At 41.9% G+C, this 20,903-nt stretch overlaps 1 protein-coding gene across 1 annotated transcript in view; it reads left to right on the forward strand.

Moving 5' to 3' along the window:
- Positions 1-20,903, forward strand: part of si:zfos-2326c3.2 (mitogen-activated protein kinase kinase kinase kinase 4) — a 282,941-nt gene that overhangs the window by 104,127 nt on the left and 157,911 nt on the right. Inside the window, exons 5-7 of the mRNA XM_059651336.1 lie at positions 6,071-6,181; positions 12,602-12,692; positions 14,784-14,914. Of these exons, the coding sequence (XP_059507319.1) occupies positions 6,071-6,181; positions 12,602-12,692; positions 14,784-14,914 (333 nt within the window). The remainder of the gene's footprint in view (positions 1-6,070; positions 6,182-12,601; positions 12,693-14,783; positions 14,915-20,903) is intronic.

Raw genomic sequence — 20,903 nt, forward strand, 5'->3', positions numbered from 1 at the left:
TGCTGCCCAAATGCCTATGGAGATGAAAATGAGGGGAATTCCTTTGCTCTGAAGGAAATAAATCTTTTAAATTTTCCAGGGAACCACCAAAGCTCAGTCACTGAGAAGGTTCGCAACAGTCATCAGTAAATTTCTGGAGCCTAATATCATCAAGGAACATGGAGATAGCCTGGAAAGTGGCAGTGATGCAGATAATCAGCTTTGGACTAGTTGAATCGTAGAGCAGGCTCAATGGCTTACTCTTGTTCCTATGTTCCTATAGTGCTTTGATTCTTCTGAATTATATCCAGTGAGTCTCTGGACATCCTACATTTTTGAATAGCTGAATTGTACTCATTTATTTCATTTGTGAATAGGCTCATGCCTGATCACAAATCTGATAGACTTACTGGTTTTCAACCTGTCTGTGTTTCCATTGTTTTCTTCCTAAAAAGAGGAGATGCAAAGGAATTTCCCAGCCACTGTTCTTCAGGCTGTGCTATTGCCCAGAATACTGAAAGTATCCTTTTCCTGTTAAGAAGCAGGCAGAGCTAACTGTTTCAGCTGAAGCGCAATGACTTTATTTGTTCTTCTAATCAGTGCTGTGCAAGGTGCTATATTTTTAACGTATCAAAAGATTAGGACTGCTCAACAAACAAACAATTGTAGATGACTGCATTACTTTAAGTACGTTGCCTGGCACTGAACTAATTCTCCTGACAAGCTCTGTACAGTAGTCTCAAAAAGTTGGATTCTCAGATCAAGCAGTTTCTGCTTTTTCAGGAATTAAGTTTGTCAAAAACAAAATAATCTTGAAAGAACAATGTCTCTTTTCAGATTTGCTTGGCTAGCTGGTGGACCTTTCATGACTGTGTTATGGATGCAATGCAGCTAGATGTTTGAAAACCTTAAATATGTGGCTTGGTATATTTTTTTTGAATGAGTCATCTTTTAACTGAGGGAATTTGTTAGTCTCTCATGTGCGCTCAGCATTTGAGTTAGCTCAGATTTGTTGAATATGAAGATTTTGTGAGCTGAGTCTACTAAGTCTTTGAACTGATGCCTTTATACACAGCAAATTAGTATCCATCCTCCTTGGTTTTAAAGTACCTGAGAACAATCTGGAGCAGCTCTTATCAAAGGCTTAAATGCCTTGCTGATGGACTGATCACAATTCACTGCCCATCCTAATGCTAATTCTCTGTGAGTCCTCTGACACCTTTAACATGATCATTCACATTGTGGAAGCTGGGATGACAGTGGGGGATAATTACTGAATATGAATGAGTTCCTGAAGAATATCGAGGTTCTGACTTGATATTAAATCATGAAGACACCCATGATTTGATTTGTAGAAACGTCAAATAAAGAGAACAAGTCTGCACAATGATCTTCTTATCAGTCTACACTCAATCATCAGCAGAATGATGGAGAGAGTTGTGGACAGTGCTATCAAGTGACACCCATCACCTGTTCACCAATTCTGCTCCAGACTTTGTATCAGGCCTGGATCCAAACATGATTATAAGTTGAATTGCTTCGGTGAGGCTGCTTTCCTTGGTGACAAGTCTGCACTAAAATTACGAAACATCTGGAGAGAGCATATTTGGTGAAATGCATTGATACGTGTTATCTCTGCTTCTCATGTAAGAAATTTTTGTTTAATTTGTGACAGCCATTAAACACAGTAAATGACATAAAGTGTCAGAAGTGTGGAAACGAGACTGAATGAATGTTCAGAGCTGTAAGAGAGCCAGCTACTGCAAAAGAAAATACACGAAGCAGGGATTAAAGCTGTAGTCTACAACTTTGAAGCGTTTGGGGAGTGGAGTCAGAATGTCTGTAAACTTTCCACTCTCTGCTGCTGAGGAAACAAAGGGAAAATGAGCTAGAATGAGAAGGTATTTTTGCTCTCAGTGGCAAAACTATGGAATAGCTAGAAGCGAGAACAAGTAAAAAGATTATCAGTCCTGGGAAAATATTGCCAAAATGTATATTATGCCCGAAATCACACAGAGGAACAGAAACCCCACACAGGAGAGGTTGTGAGGGCTTGTAAGAAACACTTTGAGCCTTCTATCCATATCACTTATGCATAATATATGTTCAACATTGGATTTCAGTGAGAGAGAGAAACTATTGATCAATATGCGATGACATTAACACATTTAGTTGAATCCTTTGAGAATTGACAGGTGAAAGATGATCTTATGAAAGACAAGACTGTCTGCCGATGGATCGTGTCGTGAGAGTGCATTTGCTGATAGATGAGATACTTAGTTTCATGAAAGCTACCAACAGGTGTAGAAGCTATTGAGGATGTCAGTCATCGGATGGAGTATATTAACGGAATAACAGAGAAGGTCTGCATTAAGCTGAGAGAAATTTCAGGTCGAATGAGAACAGTGTGTTGAAAAAAAGAAATATTTTCAGAAGAATCGGAAAAAAAGCTGATCAGAATGTAAATGCTTTGAAGGATTTTGCACAAAACAAAAGTCCATTCTCAGGAAAGTGGTACTGTGACTGGAAGAACTGAATCACTTGGACACATATACTCAGCAGGAAAAAGTACAGCTGGGCTGTGAAGATGGCTTTTGGAGAGATGTCAGGTAATGATTGTGACAAATCACTCTATACCCATACAACAGCTTGGCAAAGATGATAATTAGTTTGTAGCTATTAGCATGAGCATCAAGTCAATGTAAAGCATCAGATAGAACCACATGCTTCTTGCAATATCACGAGCCCTGTAGACCTGTGCGAATTAGCTCAAAATGGTGACCCAGACATGAAGCTTTCAAATAAGACTATGTGATGGAATGATACTCGTGCCAAGAGGAGAAATGAAGCTGAAAGCCCAATGCAATGGGAAGAATGTAGATCTGGACTTTCAGAGAGTAGGTGTTAAGCAAAATCTCCTCGGTTCAGCTGAAGCAAACCTAAAGATTGCATTTGTAATTCTGTGAGTGATTTATAGTGTTTCACAGGCTAATACTGCCCAACAGAGCCCAGCAGATTACACAAGTTTTTATCCAGATCTTGGGTAAATTCCAAATGAATTCATCTCAAAGTAGATGAGAGTATAAGACTAACTCAGAATTTGCTGAGTAGAGATCCAGCTGCCCTCAAGTCCAGCCTGAAATACCAAATAAAAGAGCTGGAAAATTAAGGATTATGAAACTGACAACTCTGAAAGATGGATTAACAACACAGTAGCAGTAAAAAGCCGAGAAAACAGAAAATCAGAACTGACCCAAAGTATCTCTGAAAGTATCTCACTCCTCCATGCCAATTGTTGAAGGAATTTTGCCACAATTATCAAGGCAAATGTCTTTAATCTCCTCGATATGAAGAGAGGATACTATTATAGAGTTAAAGAGTCATACAGCATAGAAACAGGTCCTTCAACCCACCATCTCTATACTGACCAACAAAGTTGCTGAGTGAAGCCAGATGAAAGCAGCAGTTTTCTAACTATATTCTGAATGCCATTTAGCATTGTTCGTGCTATTAGACATTTCTGTGGAGAGCAATGAAAGAAGCCACCATGGAATCTAGTACAACAGCGAGAGCGAGAACCTGCCAGATGACCCTGAAGTTGAATAACAGAGAGATGCAATTGAAGATATCTGAAGCCAAGCACATAGGCCGTGTGCTGACAATGAGAGGCCTTTGTCCAGATCCTGACAGGGTGAGATGTGGCAGAGATTTAGTGACCAAAAATATAAAAGCAAATAAAGGGTTTATTGGATTTGTGAATGATTTAGCAAAGTTTTTGCCAGGGTTGTCAACAGACTGTGAACCTGTGAGCTCACTACTAAGGATGTGCAGTGGTATTGGGGCACGGAATGAAAAACAGCTTTCATTAGAATCAAACAAGTAGTGATGATAACACCAGTACTGAAGTCAAGATCAATGCATTAGCGCCAGCTAATCAGGGCTTGGCAATCCGTAAGCAGCAAAATCAACCAGGACATTAATGCAAACTGAACTGCTGAAATCAGATAGACAGAGATTGCTTGGCAATTGTCAATTTAACTCGTGTCATGCAATTCCCAAACTGCTCTCCGATGCTTAACATCCGTCACTGGGCAAGTGTTAGAGTCAGTTACAAAAGATGGAACAGTAGAACATTTATAAACGCATAATCAAACGGAGGCTTCATGAAGCAGAAATCCTGGCTGTCAGATTTATTTCAGTTATTTGAAATGGTAACAAGCGGATAGATGTAGGGGGACTTATACAAGCAATATTATTGAATTTTCAAAAAAATGCACAATAAGGTACTTCAGTAATACTCCAATAAGGCTACTCATGGTGTTGTGGAAGGATATAGCATGTCAAGAGGATTGGCTAATTAATAGAAGATAAAGATTTGAAATAAAGGGGGCATTTTCAGGAAAGCAATCTCTGACTAGTGAAGTGCCACAAGGATTAGTACTGGGGCCATAATTGTTTACAATATACATTGAATACTTGAATAACAGAAGTGAATGGTCTATACCCAAGTTTGCAGTTGATACAAAACCACAAGGAAAACCAAAGAGTGAGAAAAACACAATGAGTGTACAGAGTATATAGAAGATTAAGTGAGGTATGCAAAAACTTGACAGATGGAATATATTGTGGGAAAATGTGAGGTTATGCACTTTGGCAGGAAGGATAAAAGAACTGAATATTATTTAAATGAGGAAAAACTGCAGGAAGCTGCAGAACAGGGGGATTTGGGGGCCCTCATGCATGAAACATTGAAAGGAGGCTTCCAAGTTCAGCAGATAATAGGGAAATTGAATGTTGGCCTTATTTCAGAGGGAACGGAGTGTAAATACAGGGAGGTCTTACTAAAACTAGGCAATGCACTAAACAGATGATGCCTGGAATACTGTGAACTGTTTTAGTCCCTTTATCTAAGGAAAGATATACCAGCATTGGAGGCAGTCCCAGGAGTCGAGGGGTTTTCTTAGAAGGAAAAGTTGACAGTATTATATTTGTTCTCATGAGAGAAACATATGAGATTCCTGGGATCTTGACAGGCAGATGCAATGAGGCTGTTTCCACTTGTGGAAGTGTCAAAGGCCAAATGGCATAAGGTAAGTGTAAGGAGTCATCCATTTAAGACAAAAATATGGGGGACTTTTTTTTTCTGTGAGGATACTGAGCCTGTGAAACTGTTTACCATAGAGGGCTGTTGAGTCTGGGTCAGTAAGTATATTCATGGTTGATATTGACACACCTATACTTAGTGAGGTGGAAAATACAGGAAAATAGAGTTACAGATGATCAGATCTACGACAACCTCATTGAATAATGGAGCAGAATCAATGGTCTGAATGGCCTACTTCTGTTCCAACAACTTATGGTCTTATTTGCACACAGTGGACAGTTTGGATTGCCGTAGTATTGTGACCTCTACCTCTGCTGTAAGAACCATCACTTTAGTTTGTGACAGCCAGTAAACAGACAACATGAACCAGGTAGAATATAATCAGATGTATCCAACAGGCTTTTTAGAAAGGCAGATGGTGTCTAACAAGCTAAATTGAATCATTTGGGAAGCAGCAGCTATGTGAACATAGAAATATATATCCACTTTCCGAAAATCTTTAACAGTAGGCACTTGGAAAAGATTAAGGGCTATGACATTGAGAGAAGGTAGCAAATGAGATTGAGAATTATAAATTCGTTGGAATGAAAGTCACGGGATGAGAGGTATGTTTACGAGGAAGATAAACACAAATATGGATCGACTAGACCAAATGGTATGTTTTCATTACAATTACAATGCAATTTTATAGCATTCTTTTGCAATTTGAAGAGGTTCAAAGGATAGGACGGGAAAAGAGCTGTCCATTTGTGAGGAAATCCAACACTAAGAATCTCTTAGAGGTTCAACAGGGAATCCAACATCTTCATGCACAGACCGTTTAAAATATAGAAATTGCTACCAGATAAAAAAGCTGGACTGAATATTATAGTCATTTAGGAAGTCTCTGTGCTGGAAATTCACTATCATCCTGGATATTATCTGATTGACCCTTATGACTTTAAATCGCATTAAAATCCATTCTCCTCAATTTGCTTTTGATTGCAGCTGGTAATGGAATTCTGTGGAGCAGGCTCTGTAACTGATTTGGTGAAGAAAACGAAAGGGAACTGTTTGAAAGAAGACTGGATAGCTTACATCTGTCGAGAGGTTCTTCGGGTAAGTTTGAATTTGAAATCACAAAACTCATTTAATCGAGCTGCTATTTCAGTGTGACGCCTTTGGCTTACCTTGAACAAACATGCCTGAGGTTTTGGCCAGTCCTTCGGAAGGTGTAGTTTCTAACATGTGTTACTCAGTGGCAAAGGTCTGAAGTTTAAGGAGGCCATTATGTTCTACTGAGTTCTGAAAAAAAATTTTTTTTTTTGTCTTTCTTACAGGAGTGTTGGTGCAATGCTTTAACCCTCATCAGAAATGTACCATCACCGAGCAAAGTAATGACATATGACCTTTAGTTGAGATGGCTGATTATTGTAGCATTTGGCTATTTAGACACAAACCTTTCCCCACTACTGCATAAATGCTGTCCCCTCCACAGCTCTGATGAAGAGTCATTTAGACTCAAAATGTTAGCTTGCTCTCTCTTTGCAGATGCTCCCTGACCCGCTGTGATTTCCAGCATTTTTTTGTTTTCAGTCGGCTGTTTCAAGTTTGGATATTCCAAGGGGAGATATTGCATGCCAGAGAACTGCAGGGATAAGTTATCCTGTTGGGGGCCTTGGGTTTAGAATAGCTGCGATTATCAGCACTTGGGCTCTTAGTAAAATTCTTGTCAATAATTTTTTTAAAAAACTTACTACTGACCTATCACTTTCAGTATCTCTTCAATGTCCATTTTGAACAGCACCACAGGTGTACTTGCACCATATGGATGCAATGCTGCAAGAAGGCAGATCACCATCAGCTTCTCCAGGGTTACTTAGAAATGGGCAATAAATGGTGACTTGAATATGGTGCCCTTGTGCTGTAGAAGAATAATCATTTTAAAACTACAATGCAGATGCTTTGGTGTGAATTTGGGCAGGGGTACATATAAGAGGCCGAATTACATTTAACCCCTTTACATTGAGTTATTAAAGTTATTTTCTTCTACACCAAACCTTAGAAAGGATATATTGACCTTTGGAGGGAGTACAAAGTAAGATTACAAGAATGATACCTGGACTTCAGGGATAAATAATGAAAAAAAACTATACAAATTACGCAAAATAATAAGGTGTAGAGCTGGATGAACACACAGGCCAAGCAGCATCAGAGGAGCAGGAAAGCTGACGTTTCAGGCCGAGACCCTTCTTCAGAAATGGGGGAGGGGAAGGAGGTTCTGAAATAAATAGGGAGAGAGTGAGAGGTGGATAGAAGATGGATAAAGAAGAAGATAGGTGGAGAGGAGACAGACAGGTCAAAGAGGCGGGGATGGAGCCAGTAAAGGTGAGTATAGGTGAGGAGGTAGGGAGGAGATGAGTCAGTCCAGGGAGGACGGACAGGTCAAGGGGGTGGAATGAGGTTGGTAGGCAGGAGGTGGGGGTGGGGCTCGAGATGGGAGGAGGGGATAGGCGAAAGGAAAGACAGGTTAGGGAGGCGGGGACAAGCTGGGCTGGTTTTGGGATGCAGAGGGGGAGGGGAGATTTTGAAGCTTGTGAAATCCACATTGATATCATTGGGCTGCAGGATTCCTAAGCAAAATATGAGTTGCTGTTCCTGCAACCATCGTGTGGCTTCATTGTGGCACTGCAGGAGGCCCAGGATGGACATGTCGTCTGAGGATTGGGAGGCAGAGTTGAAATGGTTCACGACTGGGAGGTGCAGCTGTTTATTGTAGCATTTGGCTATTTAGTGCTGTTTAGTGCGAACCAAGCGTAGGTGTTCTGCAAAACGGTCCCCATGCCTCTGCTTAGTTTCCCCAATGTAGAGGAGGCCACAATGGGAACAGCGGATGCAGTATACCACATTGGCAGATGTTCAGGTGAACATCTGCTTGATGTGGAAAGTCTTCTTGGGGCCTGGTATGTGGGTGAGGGAAGAGGTATAGGGACAGGTGTAGCACTTCCTGCGGTTGCAGGGGAAAGTGCTGGGTGAGGTGGGGCTGGAGTGGAGTGTGGAGTGAACAAGGGAGTTGCGGAGAGAGTGGTCTCTCTGGAAAGCAGATAAGGGTAGGTAGGGAAAAGTGTCTTTGGTAGTGGGGCCGGATTGTAGATGGTGGAAGTGTCGGAGGATGATGTGTTGGATCCGGAGGATGTACGTGAGGACAATGGAAGTTCTGTTTAGGTTGTTACAAATTAGGCCTTTATCCTCCAGTGTTTAGAAGGTTACAACATGATCTGATTGAAGTGTTCAAGATATTACCAGGAAAAGACAGGCCAGATAAATTATTTCCAGTGGTTGGATATTCTCGAACTGGGGGCATAATCTGACAATTAGGACCCAGCCATTCGGGAGAGGTATTAAGAAGCACTTCTATACACAAAGGTTGATAGATGTTTGGAACTCTATTCCACAAATGTCAGTGGATATTGGATCAGCTGTTAATTTCAAATCTGAGATAAATAATGTTTCGTTAAGCAAAGCTCTTAGAGAATATGGACCAAAGGCAGGTATATAGAGTTAGGCCACAGATCACCATGATCTCATTAAATGGTCAAGTTCAGAGGTCACAGGACAACAGGTTATAGTCCAACAGGTTTATTTGCAATCACAAGCTTTCCGAGCACCGTGAGGAGCTTGTCCACCCCAGTCAAACACTGGTACCTTCACATCTTTGAATGGTTGAAGCAATTTGAGGGACTGAATGGTCTACGCCTGCTCCTACATTCCTATAGTATTCCTGGGATGAATATAGGGCAGGGGATATCACTGGCTTATCAGTAACACCCATTCCTCTGATTCTGCAAGTTTGTCTGTATTTTTTTTCATTCATGGGATTAGGGCATCACCAGCTAGGCAGCGTTTATTGCCCAGATGTCAATTAAGAGTCAACCACATTGCTCTGGAGTCACATGTAGTCCAGGTAAGGATGGCAGTTTCCTTCTCTAAAGGGCATTAGTGAACTGGATGGGTTTTTCCCAATAATCGATAGTGGACTTATGATCATCATCATTAGGCTCCTAATTCCAGATTGGTTTTTAATTGAATTCAAGTTTCATAATCTGCTGCGGCGGGATTCAAACCTGTGTCCCCAGAACATTACCTGGGTCTCTGGATTAACAGTCCATTGATTATACCTCCAGGCCATCACTTCTGTGTTCAGTAACTGTCCAACTTCACCACATTTAACCAAACCTTCCAAAAGTGCATCTGGATTTGCACTGCTCCCACTGTAATAGATCCTAATACTAAAATAATTTTTTCACCAATTCAGTTATGTTGCATCCAATCCAAAGGAACTTAATTTTATCGGCATCCACCCTTTGTCAACTGATGAAAATCTGCTGTTATGCACAATATTATTTTTGAACCTGTTCCAGAATGCCGTGCTGCCACTTCACATCAAAAACTTTAACAATATTCACTTGCTAAGATTGATGACACCAGGAAACATTTTGTCAAACCCAAAGATTTGTTCTCACCGAGGGACTCACTTTGTCAAGGAACTTCTTGAGCTTGTGATCTGCTCCTTCCCAGCTGTGGTCTAATTCATATTAAATTTGGAAACTTTCAGAATGGTCCCCGGACTTGAAAGGTTAGGTCCGACTTCTCTCCACAGATGCTGCCAGACCTGCTGAGTTTCTCCAGCATTTTCTGTTTTTGATTTGCTTTTCCAGTATCCGTGGTTCTTTGTTTTTATCACATTAAATTCTGTCGTCCGTTAACTTTGTGCTCAGTGACCTCTAATAAATCCTGGTTCAGCATTGCCTTGATTTTAGTAGTCTCTTTGTTTTCAGACTGCTCCCCCCCCAACCCCGTTCATATAGTCTTCTCTCACCCCACACATCCTCCAAGATCTCTGCTTACCTCCAGTTCTGGCCTCCTGTACATTCTTAATCTAAGTGCTCCCCAACTGGTGACCATACTTTCAGCTGCCTTGGCCCTGGGTTCGGAAATGTCCTGCTTTGACATCTCTATCTCTCATCCTTCTTAATTAATGGGTTCTTTACAGACTGGAGCAAGGTGTAGTGCAATTCACTAAGGGTCAGTGTCAAAATCTTTGCTTTCCATTTATATATTTGTTGATTTAGACCTTGGTGTGCAGGCCACAATTTCAGTGTTTGCCACTGAGATTAAAGTGGGCAGCTTTGGGAAATGTGAGGAGGAAATTCTAGAAGTTGATACGACAATAAACAAGTTGGAGAAATGTGAGGCAAATGGCAGATGAAGTTCAGTGCAAATAAATATGAAGTAATTCAGTGTTGTAGGAAAAATATAAACAATGATGAGTACAATGCTAAATAAGGTGCAGGAGCAATGGGACTGAGGTGTATATCTGCATATGTCACTCGAGCTGACGAGGCAGGTTGATTTTATGTTATTCATTTGTGGGATATAGGCAACGCTGGCTGACCAGCACGTTTATTGCCCAACCCTAGTTGCCCTTGAGAAGGTGGCAGTGAGCTGCAATCCACCTGCTACAGGTTAACCCACAATGCCCTTAGGGAGGGAATTCCAGGATGTTGACCCAGCGACAGTGAGGGAACGGTGATACATTTCCAAGTCAGGATGGTGAGTGGTTTGGGGGGGAACTTATCGGTGGTGGTATTGCCATGTATCTGGTCCCCTTGTCCTTCTGGATGGAAAGATACAGGCTGATAGGTCCCATGAAGGGACTGCGTTGTAATTTTGTAGGCACAATCCCAACATTTTTAGTTCCTTTTTTAAGCAGTTAATAAAGCTTTATTAATATGGTAAAAGAACACAAAAACAAGGTAATGCTGAATGTGTGGAAGATTCTCAGCTGAATCTCAGTTGGAGGCAGCACAGTTTTGGAAGGGCATGAAAGCAGCAAGTAGAGTGCAGGAAAGGTTTATGACAATGGTTCCAGGAATTAGGAAATTCCATGACCAAGACAGATTGTGGAAGTTGGCACTGATTTTCTTGAAAAATAAAATGCTGAGAGGATATTTAACAGAAGTATTCAAAATCATGAGAGATATGGACAGTGTAGATATTGAATAATTTACTTCTTGAGAAAGGATTCAGAGCCAAAAGGCCCCAGATCTAAAGCATGAACAGCATGAGGGAAAACATTTTCGCATAGTGAGTGGTTAGGATCTGGAATGCACTGTCTGAGGGCATAGTGGAGATTCAATCAAGGCATTCAAACTGGAGATAGACTGTTATGTGAAAAGTAAGAATGTGCAGAGCTATCTACAAAAAGCAGGAAAATGGCACGAAGTGAATATTTCAGTTAGAGATCCAGTACAAATAAAATGGGCCTAATGGTCACTCTCTGCACTTTAACAATTCTGTAATTAGCATCACTCTGGCCTTTGAGTCTCAAGATGGAGAGGTAGAAAATTGATGTACAGAGAGATCTGGGTGTTCAGGTCCATTGTTCCCTGAAGGTGGCAACGCAGCTCAATACAGTGGTCAAGAAGGCATATGGCATGCGTTCCTTCATCGGACGGGGTATTGAGTACAAGAGTTGGCAGGTCATGTTACAGTTGTTTAGGACTTTCTTTCGGCCACATTTGGAGTACTGCGTACAGTTCTGGTCGCCACATTACCAAAAGGATGTGTATGCTTTGAAGAGGAGGTTCACCAGGATGTTGCCTGGTATGGACGGTGCTAGCTATGAAGAGAGGTTGAGTAGATTAGGATTATTTTCATCAGAAAAACAGAGATTGAGGGGGGGACCTGATTGAGGTCTACAAAATCATGAGGGGTGTAGACAAGGTGAATAGCAAGAAGCTTTTTCCCAGAGTGGGGCACTCAATTACTAGGGGTCATGAGTTCAAAGTAAGAGGAGGAAAGTTTATGGGAGATATGCGTGGAAAGTTCTTTACACGAGAGTGGTGGGTGCCTGGAACACGTTGCCAGTGGAGGTGGTAGACGCAGACACGATAGTGTCTTTTAAGATGTACCTGGACAGGTATATGGATGGGCAGGGAGCAAAGGGATACAGACCCTTAGAAAATAGATGACAGATTTAGACAGAGGATCTCAATCGGAGCAGGCTTGGAGGGTCGAAGGGCCTGTTCCTGTGCTGTAAGTTTCTTTGTTCTTTGTAGTGATACTTTGGTGCATTTCTGAGGAAGTGCAGCATTTCCATCCTCCAAATGAATTTTTCATTTGATTGTTTGGGTAGATGTAAAACGTTACAGCAGAAAGTGCTGTCAGCATCCAAGGCAACATTCTGCCTTCAGCCAGCACTGCAAATGCCAAATAAGCCAGTTACTTATTTGATCAAATGGTAAATTAGCCTGTTGTGCATTTCATCTGTAGGTTGTGGAAGGTTCACCATTACATTTGCCTACAGTTCATAAGTAATTCATTTGCTGTGAAGCACTTTATGACATCCTGAAATATGTAAATTATTTCTACCTTCAGTGTTTGAACAGCCAGTGGATTGATGAATCAGTGTTGAAATAATATCCAAACAAATCCCCATGGTCTACTATCTAACGTTCTGTTGAATTCTCCTCACAGGGTCTAGCCCATCTACATTCCCACCATGTTATTCATCGTGATATCAAAGGACAGAATGTGTTATTAACCGAGAATGCAGAAGTAAAGCTGGGTAAGAATTTCTCTAAAATATCAGGACCTTTATCAGTTTTTGAGTAACAAGGATATGACTTCAGAATCAGGACCAAATGGGTCTTTTAGTGATGTGTTTGATAAAGCTTTAGTTCAATTGACTCCTCAGTAATGCTCTTCCTATGTGCCAATGACAATAGTGAGTAGCCAATGATTGCTTCTTTAAATCTCAACTTTGCATTAATTACTTATGCGTCATTCTATGTAAATACATCCCTGACACCAATCTGAGTGACCAAGGATACAGTCCTTTATTTCCCTGGTGTGATACTGAGCTGCAGAGATAAAGGGTTCCCAGGTCCTATTCCTAGATTGCAAAACTATCATTGATTGGGATGTTGGTGTCACTGGCAAGGCTAGCATTTGTCCCCCTTCCCTAATTGCCTTTCAACTGAGTGGCTTACCACATCTTTTCAGAGGATTAGTTAAAGTCAACAATGTTATTGTGGGCTTGAAATCACAGACCAGCTGAGGATGACAGATTTGCAGCCCTGAAGGACTAATGAATGAGATAGGCTTTTACAGAAATCAATTTTAAAAAATAGTCCTGTCATTAAGACCAGCTTACACTTCCAAATTTGTTAATTGAATTCAAATTCCACCATCTGCCATAGTGGGATTTGAACCCATGTCACCCAGAACATGAGTCTGGTAGTTAATTTTTAATATCTGGGGCATTAATTTTAAACTTTGCTCCCTCATTGCAGACTGTCCCACCAGGGAAACATCCTGTAAGCAATCACCCTGTAGAGTCCCCTCAGGATCTTGTACGTTTCAAAAAGCTCACCTCTCATTTTTCTAAGCCCCAATGGACACAAACTGAACCTGCCCAACTAAAAGTCACGCAAGTTTTGAAGAAGGGTAACTGGACTCAAAATGTGAACTACTGTTTCTCTCCACAGATGCTGCTAAGCATGTTGAGTTTCTCCAATAATTTCTGTTTTTGTTTCAAAACTATCCGACCTTTCTTCCTAAGATAGTGCCTTCATCTCAGGAAGTAAATTGAGTAAATCTTTCATGAGCTGCTAATAAAGTAATTATGTCATTTTTCAAAAAAAATAGAGAAGTCAAAACTCCTATACACTGCTGCAGATCTGGGTCTTTTACAAGTGTCACAAAACACCCCCATCCCATTTAATCCTTTTGACTTGCCTTCCTAGTGACTTGCTAGTCCTGAATACCTGCTTTTATCATTCATTTACCAGGACGTATAGTTTCCTCTATACCCACAGAGCTCTGCAATTTCTTTCCATTTAAATATTAGACTGTTTTTCTATTCTTCATGCCAAAGTAGACAAGTTCATATTTTCCCAGAATATACTCCACCATCAAGTACTTTTCCATGTTCACTCAACCTTTCTATATCCCTTTTCAATCTCCTTATGTCCTCTCTACTACTTCCTGCTCACCTACCTCAGTGTTATCAGCAAATTTAACAATACCTTTGGTTTATTCATCCAACTGATTGACTTAAATTATAAACAACTGAGGTTCCAACATTGATTCCCATGGCAATATGCTCATTAGCATTTGCCAACATGAACATGTCCAATTCATCCCAACTCTCTGGTTTCTATTAGCTAACCAGACCTTTATCTACACGAATATTGATCTCACTAGGATAATAGGTTGGCACAACATTGTGGGCTGAAGGGTGTGTACTGTGCTATACTGCTTTATGTTCTTAATATGTTACAGTGCTTAATTGTGACTTTTATTTTGTCAGGTGGCACCTTGTCAAATGTCCTCTGCAAATCCAAGTGTACTACATCTAAAACTTCCCTTCATCCACTTTGTTTATTAATTTCTCAATGTACTCTCATAAATTAGTCACCCACAATTTCAATGTCACAAGACCTGCTGTCAGTCTGCTTACCCAATACATATCGTTTACTTTAAACTGTCTTGTCCAGAGATGGTCTTTGAACAGTACTTAAGGAAACAGCAAAACTTGCTGAGTATTGAAGTCTTCTAATCTGCCTGTTGCTCTAAATCCCCTCCTGTTAAGCATGTTTCTATTGTGATGTGATGTTGACAATTGTACAAGTGATTGTTTAATGTCTCTTCATAGTTGATTTTGGGGTCAGTGCTCAACTGGACAGGACCATGGAGAAGCGCAATACATTCATTGGCACACCCTATTGGATGGCACCCGAAGTCATAGCGTGTGACGAGAATGCAGATTCCACATACGACTACAGAGTAAGCAATGCACACTCTAGGACACTTTGCTCAGTACTGCTGAGGAAAACAGTTCAGAACAAAAGGCCATGGTGCACTGAATGAGAGTGGATAGATTATTGTTGCACTGTTGTGATCTGCCATGATTGGGATTGCAAATTAAATTATAAAGGGAATTTGATGTAGACTTAAAAAGAAAGAAACAAAAGTGGGAAATAGAGAAACAGCAGGTTGTGGATCTAATTGGAAAGCCCTTTCATAGAGGCATGATAGCTTGAATAGTCTCGAAGTTTGAACTGACAATCAGTGTAAGGAAAACTAACATGGTGGGCCACCATAAAGGGTATGACAAATTATTGAATGGAGTTTATGGTCCAGTATCACCAAAAGTCAGCAGGGTTCAGTGACACCTTTCTGGGAATGAAACCTGCTGCTGCAGTTGATCTGGCCTAGTTCCACATGACATGCTGGCCCATAATTCTCACTGAAGTGGTCACCAACTTGTTGTAAGACAGGATAATAAAATGTGAGGCTGGATGAACACAGCAGGCCAAGCAGCATCTCAGGAGCACAAAAGCTGACGTTTCGGGCCTAGACCCTTCATCAGAGAGGGGGATGGGGAGAGGGAACTGGAATAAATAGGGAGAGAGGGGGAGGCGGACCGAAGATGGAGAGTAAAGAAGATAGGTGGAGAGAGTGTAGGTGGGGAGGTAGGGAGGGGATAGGTCAGTCCAGGGAAGACGGACAGGTCAAGGAGGTGGGATGAGGTTAGTAGGTAGCTGGGGGTGCGGCTTGGGGTGGGAGGAAGGGATGGGTGAGAGGAAGAACCGGTTAGGGAGGTAGAGACAGGTTGGACTGGTTTTGGGATGCAGTGGGTGGGGGGGAAGACAGTCTGCTTTAGTCCCCATTACGACCTTCTCTGGACATGAAACAGCTGGTAGCAGCCACATTTCAGCAACAAATGTGAAAAAAAACTCTATCAGAAACTTTTCTGGGCTTGATTCTAAACCTCCAAAGTTGCAGTGGTAATTTTGTGCATTTCTGGAACCAATATGGTCTGCCTCAGCAACTCTGGTTGCACGGCTTAGGATCCCATTAGTCTGGGTTAACAGCAATGGAGTGGTTCTGGCTCGGCACCTGGCAGCTCGGGATTCCTTTGGGCAGCTTCTGTGACGTCTTCTGGCTCAGATGGGTGAGGCTTCGGGCTTCTGCTGACTCTTGCAGCCCAGTATTCTTGCGGCCAGGCATGGCAGTCTTCTTCTTTGGTGGCCTTCTGCAGCACTCCTTGAACTAAGATGGACTTTGTCTTAATTTTTAAATTTGTTCTAAACCACGCCTTCTGTTATTAATATAGGCGCCATGGTAAGGCAACTTAAACACTTTTCACTGTTTTTGTGCAACAATACAAATGGCAATAAATAATTACTACTCAATTCAATTCTATTCTATGATCACTTGGAGCCAACCCTGCAGAGTTGGCAATGTGCTGAGGATACCTGCATTCTGACAGCCAAAGCAAACATTTCTTATCAAGCTCAAAGAAGGCACTCAAATGAGAGGAGGGCTCAGGAAGCATTTCAAAGAGTCCCTGAAGAAATTGGTCCAGTATCACCAAATTTCAGAAGGGTTCAGTAACACCTTGTAGACCTAGTCAAACACAGCAGGCCAAGCAGCATCTTAGGAGCATAAAAGCTGATGTTTCAGTCTAGACCCTTCATCAGAAATTGGAACCATTGCCCTTTGGGGTGAAAATCAGACAGTGTTCAGACTCATTTGAGAACTTGGATTTTCTTACTTTGAGATGGTTTTATGAACCAGTTTTCACCTCAGGATGTGTCTGAGTCCTTGTCAGTTCTGTCGGTGGTTTTCGGATCTGCTGGTCATGTTCGAATGTCATTGGCTCCCCTGGTACGGAACAGCCCTGTGTGGGTAGGTTTCAGGAAGATAGCTGTGCAGGTAGTTCTCGGGGAGAGTAGCTGTCTGGGATCCTTCTTCTCTTGGTAGCTATGGGGATGGCTCTCCCTCTCTGCACCCCCCCCCCACCCCAGATCAGGGCTAGCAGCTATACCGACTGTGTATTCCATTATCATCTCACAAATCTATGTTATCCATTCTGTTTCTACTGTTCTGTTTGTGGCGGATTGGCTTCCTGATAATTTAGAGTCAGTGTAAATGTGTTTTAAGTAGTAACGCAGTGTAGAGCTGAATGAACACAGCAGGCCAGGCAGCATCAGAGAAGCAAGAAAGCTGACGTTTCAGGTCAGGACCCTTCATCAGGACTTGTTGACTTTCCTACTCTTCTGATGCTGCCTGACCTGCTGTGTTCCTCCAGCTCCACACTGTGTTATCTCTGACTGCAGTATCTGCGGTTCTTACTACCTTTTGATTAAGAGGAATACCCAGTATTTCTGCAAATGAATGTTAATCGAAGTTGAATGCCTTGGTACCTCTGAAGAGTCCAAGATTTCTGAAGTTGTTGCTTTAGGTCTGATTCATTGTTCGTTTAGGGCTAAGGCATAAATAGGATTTCTAACTGAACCATGGCTCCACACAGCCAGCCCCATGAATGTGTATTCCAAAGCACAGCCCAGCTGCCTTTCTTTTTGCTCTAAAAGTTCTGTTAAAAACCCAGGGATTTTGGTCCAGTATTCCAATTGACAGGGACACTCCTACAGCAAGCATGGACAATGAACACTGGCCTGGTCAGTCGCACTCACTACCTGTGAAAGAATAAAAACCGGAGGCAAACTCTATGTGTTAAGGTCAATTAATCCCGTGAGCAGCGCTCTGAGAATGTTCTAACAATGTTGATTGAGATATAAACATCAGCCAGGTCGCCTCTACTCTTTTTCAGAAGAATGCTAGGCGATCTTTTACAGCCATTTCTGAGAGGGCAGATATTGCCTCAGATTAATGTCTGTTCAAAGCCTTGTCATAACTAATGTGGACTTCAGAGCAATTCACTTCACTTTGACATTTATAATGCAAGGATAAAGCCTCAAGTTCCCCAAATATTGCATAATTCTTCTCAAAAGGAACGGCAAATGACAAGTTGCAACTCTCTTGAGTAATCGGGAAAAACATTCAGAAATTTACAGGGTTGGCTTTGATGAGAAAAACATGAGATAAAATATGGATGTTTCAAGAGATACTAGGATTAGGACAGCATCTGATTCTTACAGAATTTGACAGGAAGAGAATAGATTAAATAATGCTCCCAGGGGAACTCTGATTAAATCTGAGAGAAAAATGATTTCAGGCAAAGCACAGTTATGATTGAGGATAGATTGGCACCAGAAATGCATTATTGTGATCAGTTCCAAAACATTCATCGCGGAACATTTATTATATTATAGCTATGCTTTTTAATTGCACCGGTAAAATATATTCTCATGCTGTGAAATGGACATAGATTCTGAGGTCTGAGTTGAGGGTTGTAGTGGCCTGGGACTGGTTATATGGCTTAAATCCTCAGCTGTTTAACATCCAAGCAGTGACAATGTGTGATGGACACGAAGGCTTCAGAAATGGACTACACATGCACACGTCCCAAAAATAGACACAGAGATTGTTGGAGAAACTCAGCAAGTCTGGCAGCAACTGTAGAGAGGAAGAAATAGAGTTGACATTTTGAGTCTGATATGACTCTAAACTGAAGGTTGGCATGAAGTGAACATAGTTGCAGAGAAATGGACCAACACTTGCGTATTTCAGCATGTTCATCTTCTCCTCCATTTTTCTTTAAATGCTTACCACACTCTGACGCACCCTCGCAGGACGTAGAACAGGTATTTGTAGCTGCTGTGCTTAATATATCTGCTGTGTTATGTAAATCTGAGCATGTTGAAATATTGCCCTGTCTTTTGGGGAAGCAAATTTAATTATATAATGGCACCTGCAGAAGGTTGTGCTAGTCTTACTCAGTGAAATGCACAACATAGATCTAGAGGTGAGACCGGAATGGAATTTTCTTTTCCCTTTCATTAAAGAAATTCAGGACTGAATAACGGCATGAAACGATTTGAAACCCGTAAAGTTGATTCTGGAAAGTTTAAGTGATTTAAAAGATTTCTTAGTGTACTCGTCATAGTTAGGTACATGGTAAATCAGAGTGTGCATTGGAAAAATAAAGGTACCAAAGAAGAGCAGGTGTGCATGCTGGAATGGATAGAGATAGAGGAAGCTGATGTGCTGAAAATTTTGTCAAACATTAAGATTGACAAGTCGCCAGGCCCAGACCAGATTTGTCCTCGGCTGCTTTGGGAAACGAGAAATGCAATTGCTTCGCCACTTGCGAAGATCTTTGCATCCTCGCTCTCCACTGGAGTCATACCTGAGGACTGGAGAGATGCAAATGTAATTCCTCTCTTCAAGAAAGGAAATAGGGAAATCCCCGGCAATTACAGACCAGTAAGTCTCACGTCTGTCGTCTGCAAGGTGTTAGAAAGGATTCTGGGGGATAGGATTTATGACCATCTGGAAGAGCATGGCTTGATTAAATGCAGTCAACACGGCTTTGAGACGGGCAGGTCATGCCTCACACACCTTATCGAGTTCTTTGAGGATGGGACTAGAAAAGTTGATGAGGGTCAAGCTGTGGATGTGGTGTATATGGACTTCAGCAAGGCATTTGATAAGGTTTCCCATGGTAGGCCCATTCAGAAGGTCAGGAGGAATGGGATACAGGGGAACTTAGCTGCTTGGATACAGAATTGGCTGGCCAACAGAAGACAGCGAGTGGTAGTAGAAGGAAAATATTCTGCCTAGAAGTCAGTGGTGAGTGGTATTGCACAGGGCTCTGTCCTTGGGCCTCTACTGTTTGTAATTTTTATTAATGACTTGGATGAGGGGATCGAAGGATGGGTCAGCAAGTTTGCAGACAACACGAAGGTTGGAGGTGTCGTTGACAGTATAGAGGGCTGTTGTAGGCTGCAGCGGGACATTGACAGGATGCAGAGATGGGCTGAGAGTGGCAGATGGAGTTCAACCTGGATAAATGCGAGGTGATGCATTTTGGAAGGTCGAATTTGAAAACTGAGTACAGGATTAAGGAGAGGGTACTTGTCAGTGTGGAGGAACAGAGGGATCTTGGTGTGCAGATACATAGATCCCTTAAAATGGCCACCCAAGTGGACAGGGTTGTTAAGAAAGCATATGGTGTTTTGGCTTTCATTAGCAGGGGGATTGAGTTTAAGAGTCGTGAGATCTTGTTGCAGCTCTATAAAACTTTGGTTAGACCGCACTTGGAATACTGTGTCCAGTTCTGGTCGCCCTATTATAGGAAAGATGTGGATGCTTTGGAGAGGGTTCAGAGGAGGTTTACCAGGATGCTGCCTGGACTGGAGGGCTTATCTTATGAAGAGAGGTTGACTGAGCTCGGACTTTTTTCATTGGAGAAAAGGAGGAGGAGAGGGGACCTAACTGAGGTATACAAGATAATGAGAGGCATAGATAGAGTTGATAGCCAGAGACTATTTCCCAGGGCAGAAATGGCTAACACGAGGGGTCATAGTTTTAAGCTGGTTGGAGGGAAGTATAGAGGGGATGTCAGAGGCGGGTTCTTTACACAGAGAGTTGAGAGAGCATGGACTGCGTTGCCAGCAGCAGTTGTGGAAGCAAGGTCATTGGGGTCATTTAAGAAACTGTTGGACATGCATATGGTCACAGAAATTTGAGAGTGCATACATGAGGATCAATGGTCGGCACAACATCGTGGGCTGAAGGGCCTGTTCTATGTTCTATGTTCTATGGCGGCTTATGTTAGGATGAGATGCTCAGTTAGGGCACTTGAGGGCTACGAGGTAGCCAGGAAGGACCTAAAGAGAGAGCTCAGAAGAGCCAGGAGGAGACATGAGAAGTTGTTGGCGGATAAGATCAGGGTAAACCCTAAGGCTTTCTATAGGTATTTAAGGAATAAAAGAAAGATTAGGTCCAATCAAAGATAGTAATGGGAAGTTGTGTGTGGTGTCAGAGGAGATAGGGGAAGCACTAAACAAATATTTTTCAACAG

Source organism: Stegostoma tigrinum, chromosome 15 (assembly GCF_030684315.1).
Source record: "Stegostoma tigrinum isolate sSteTig4 chromosome 15, sSteTig4.hap1, whole genome shotgun sequence".
NCBI lineage: Eukaryota > Metazoa > Chordata > Chondrichthyes > Orectolobiformes > Stegostomatidae > Stegostoma > Stegostoma tigrinum.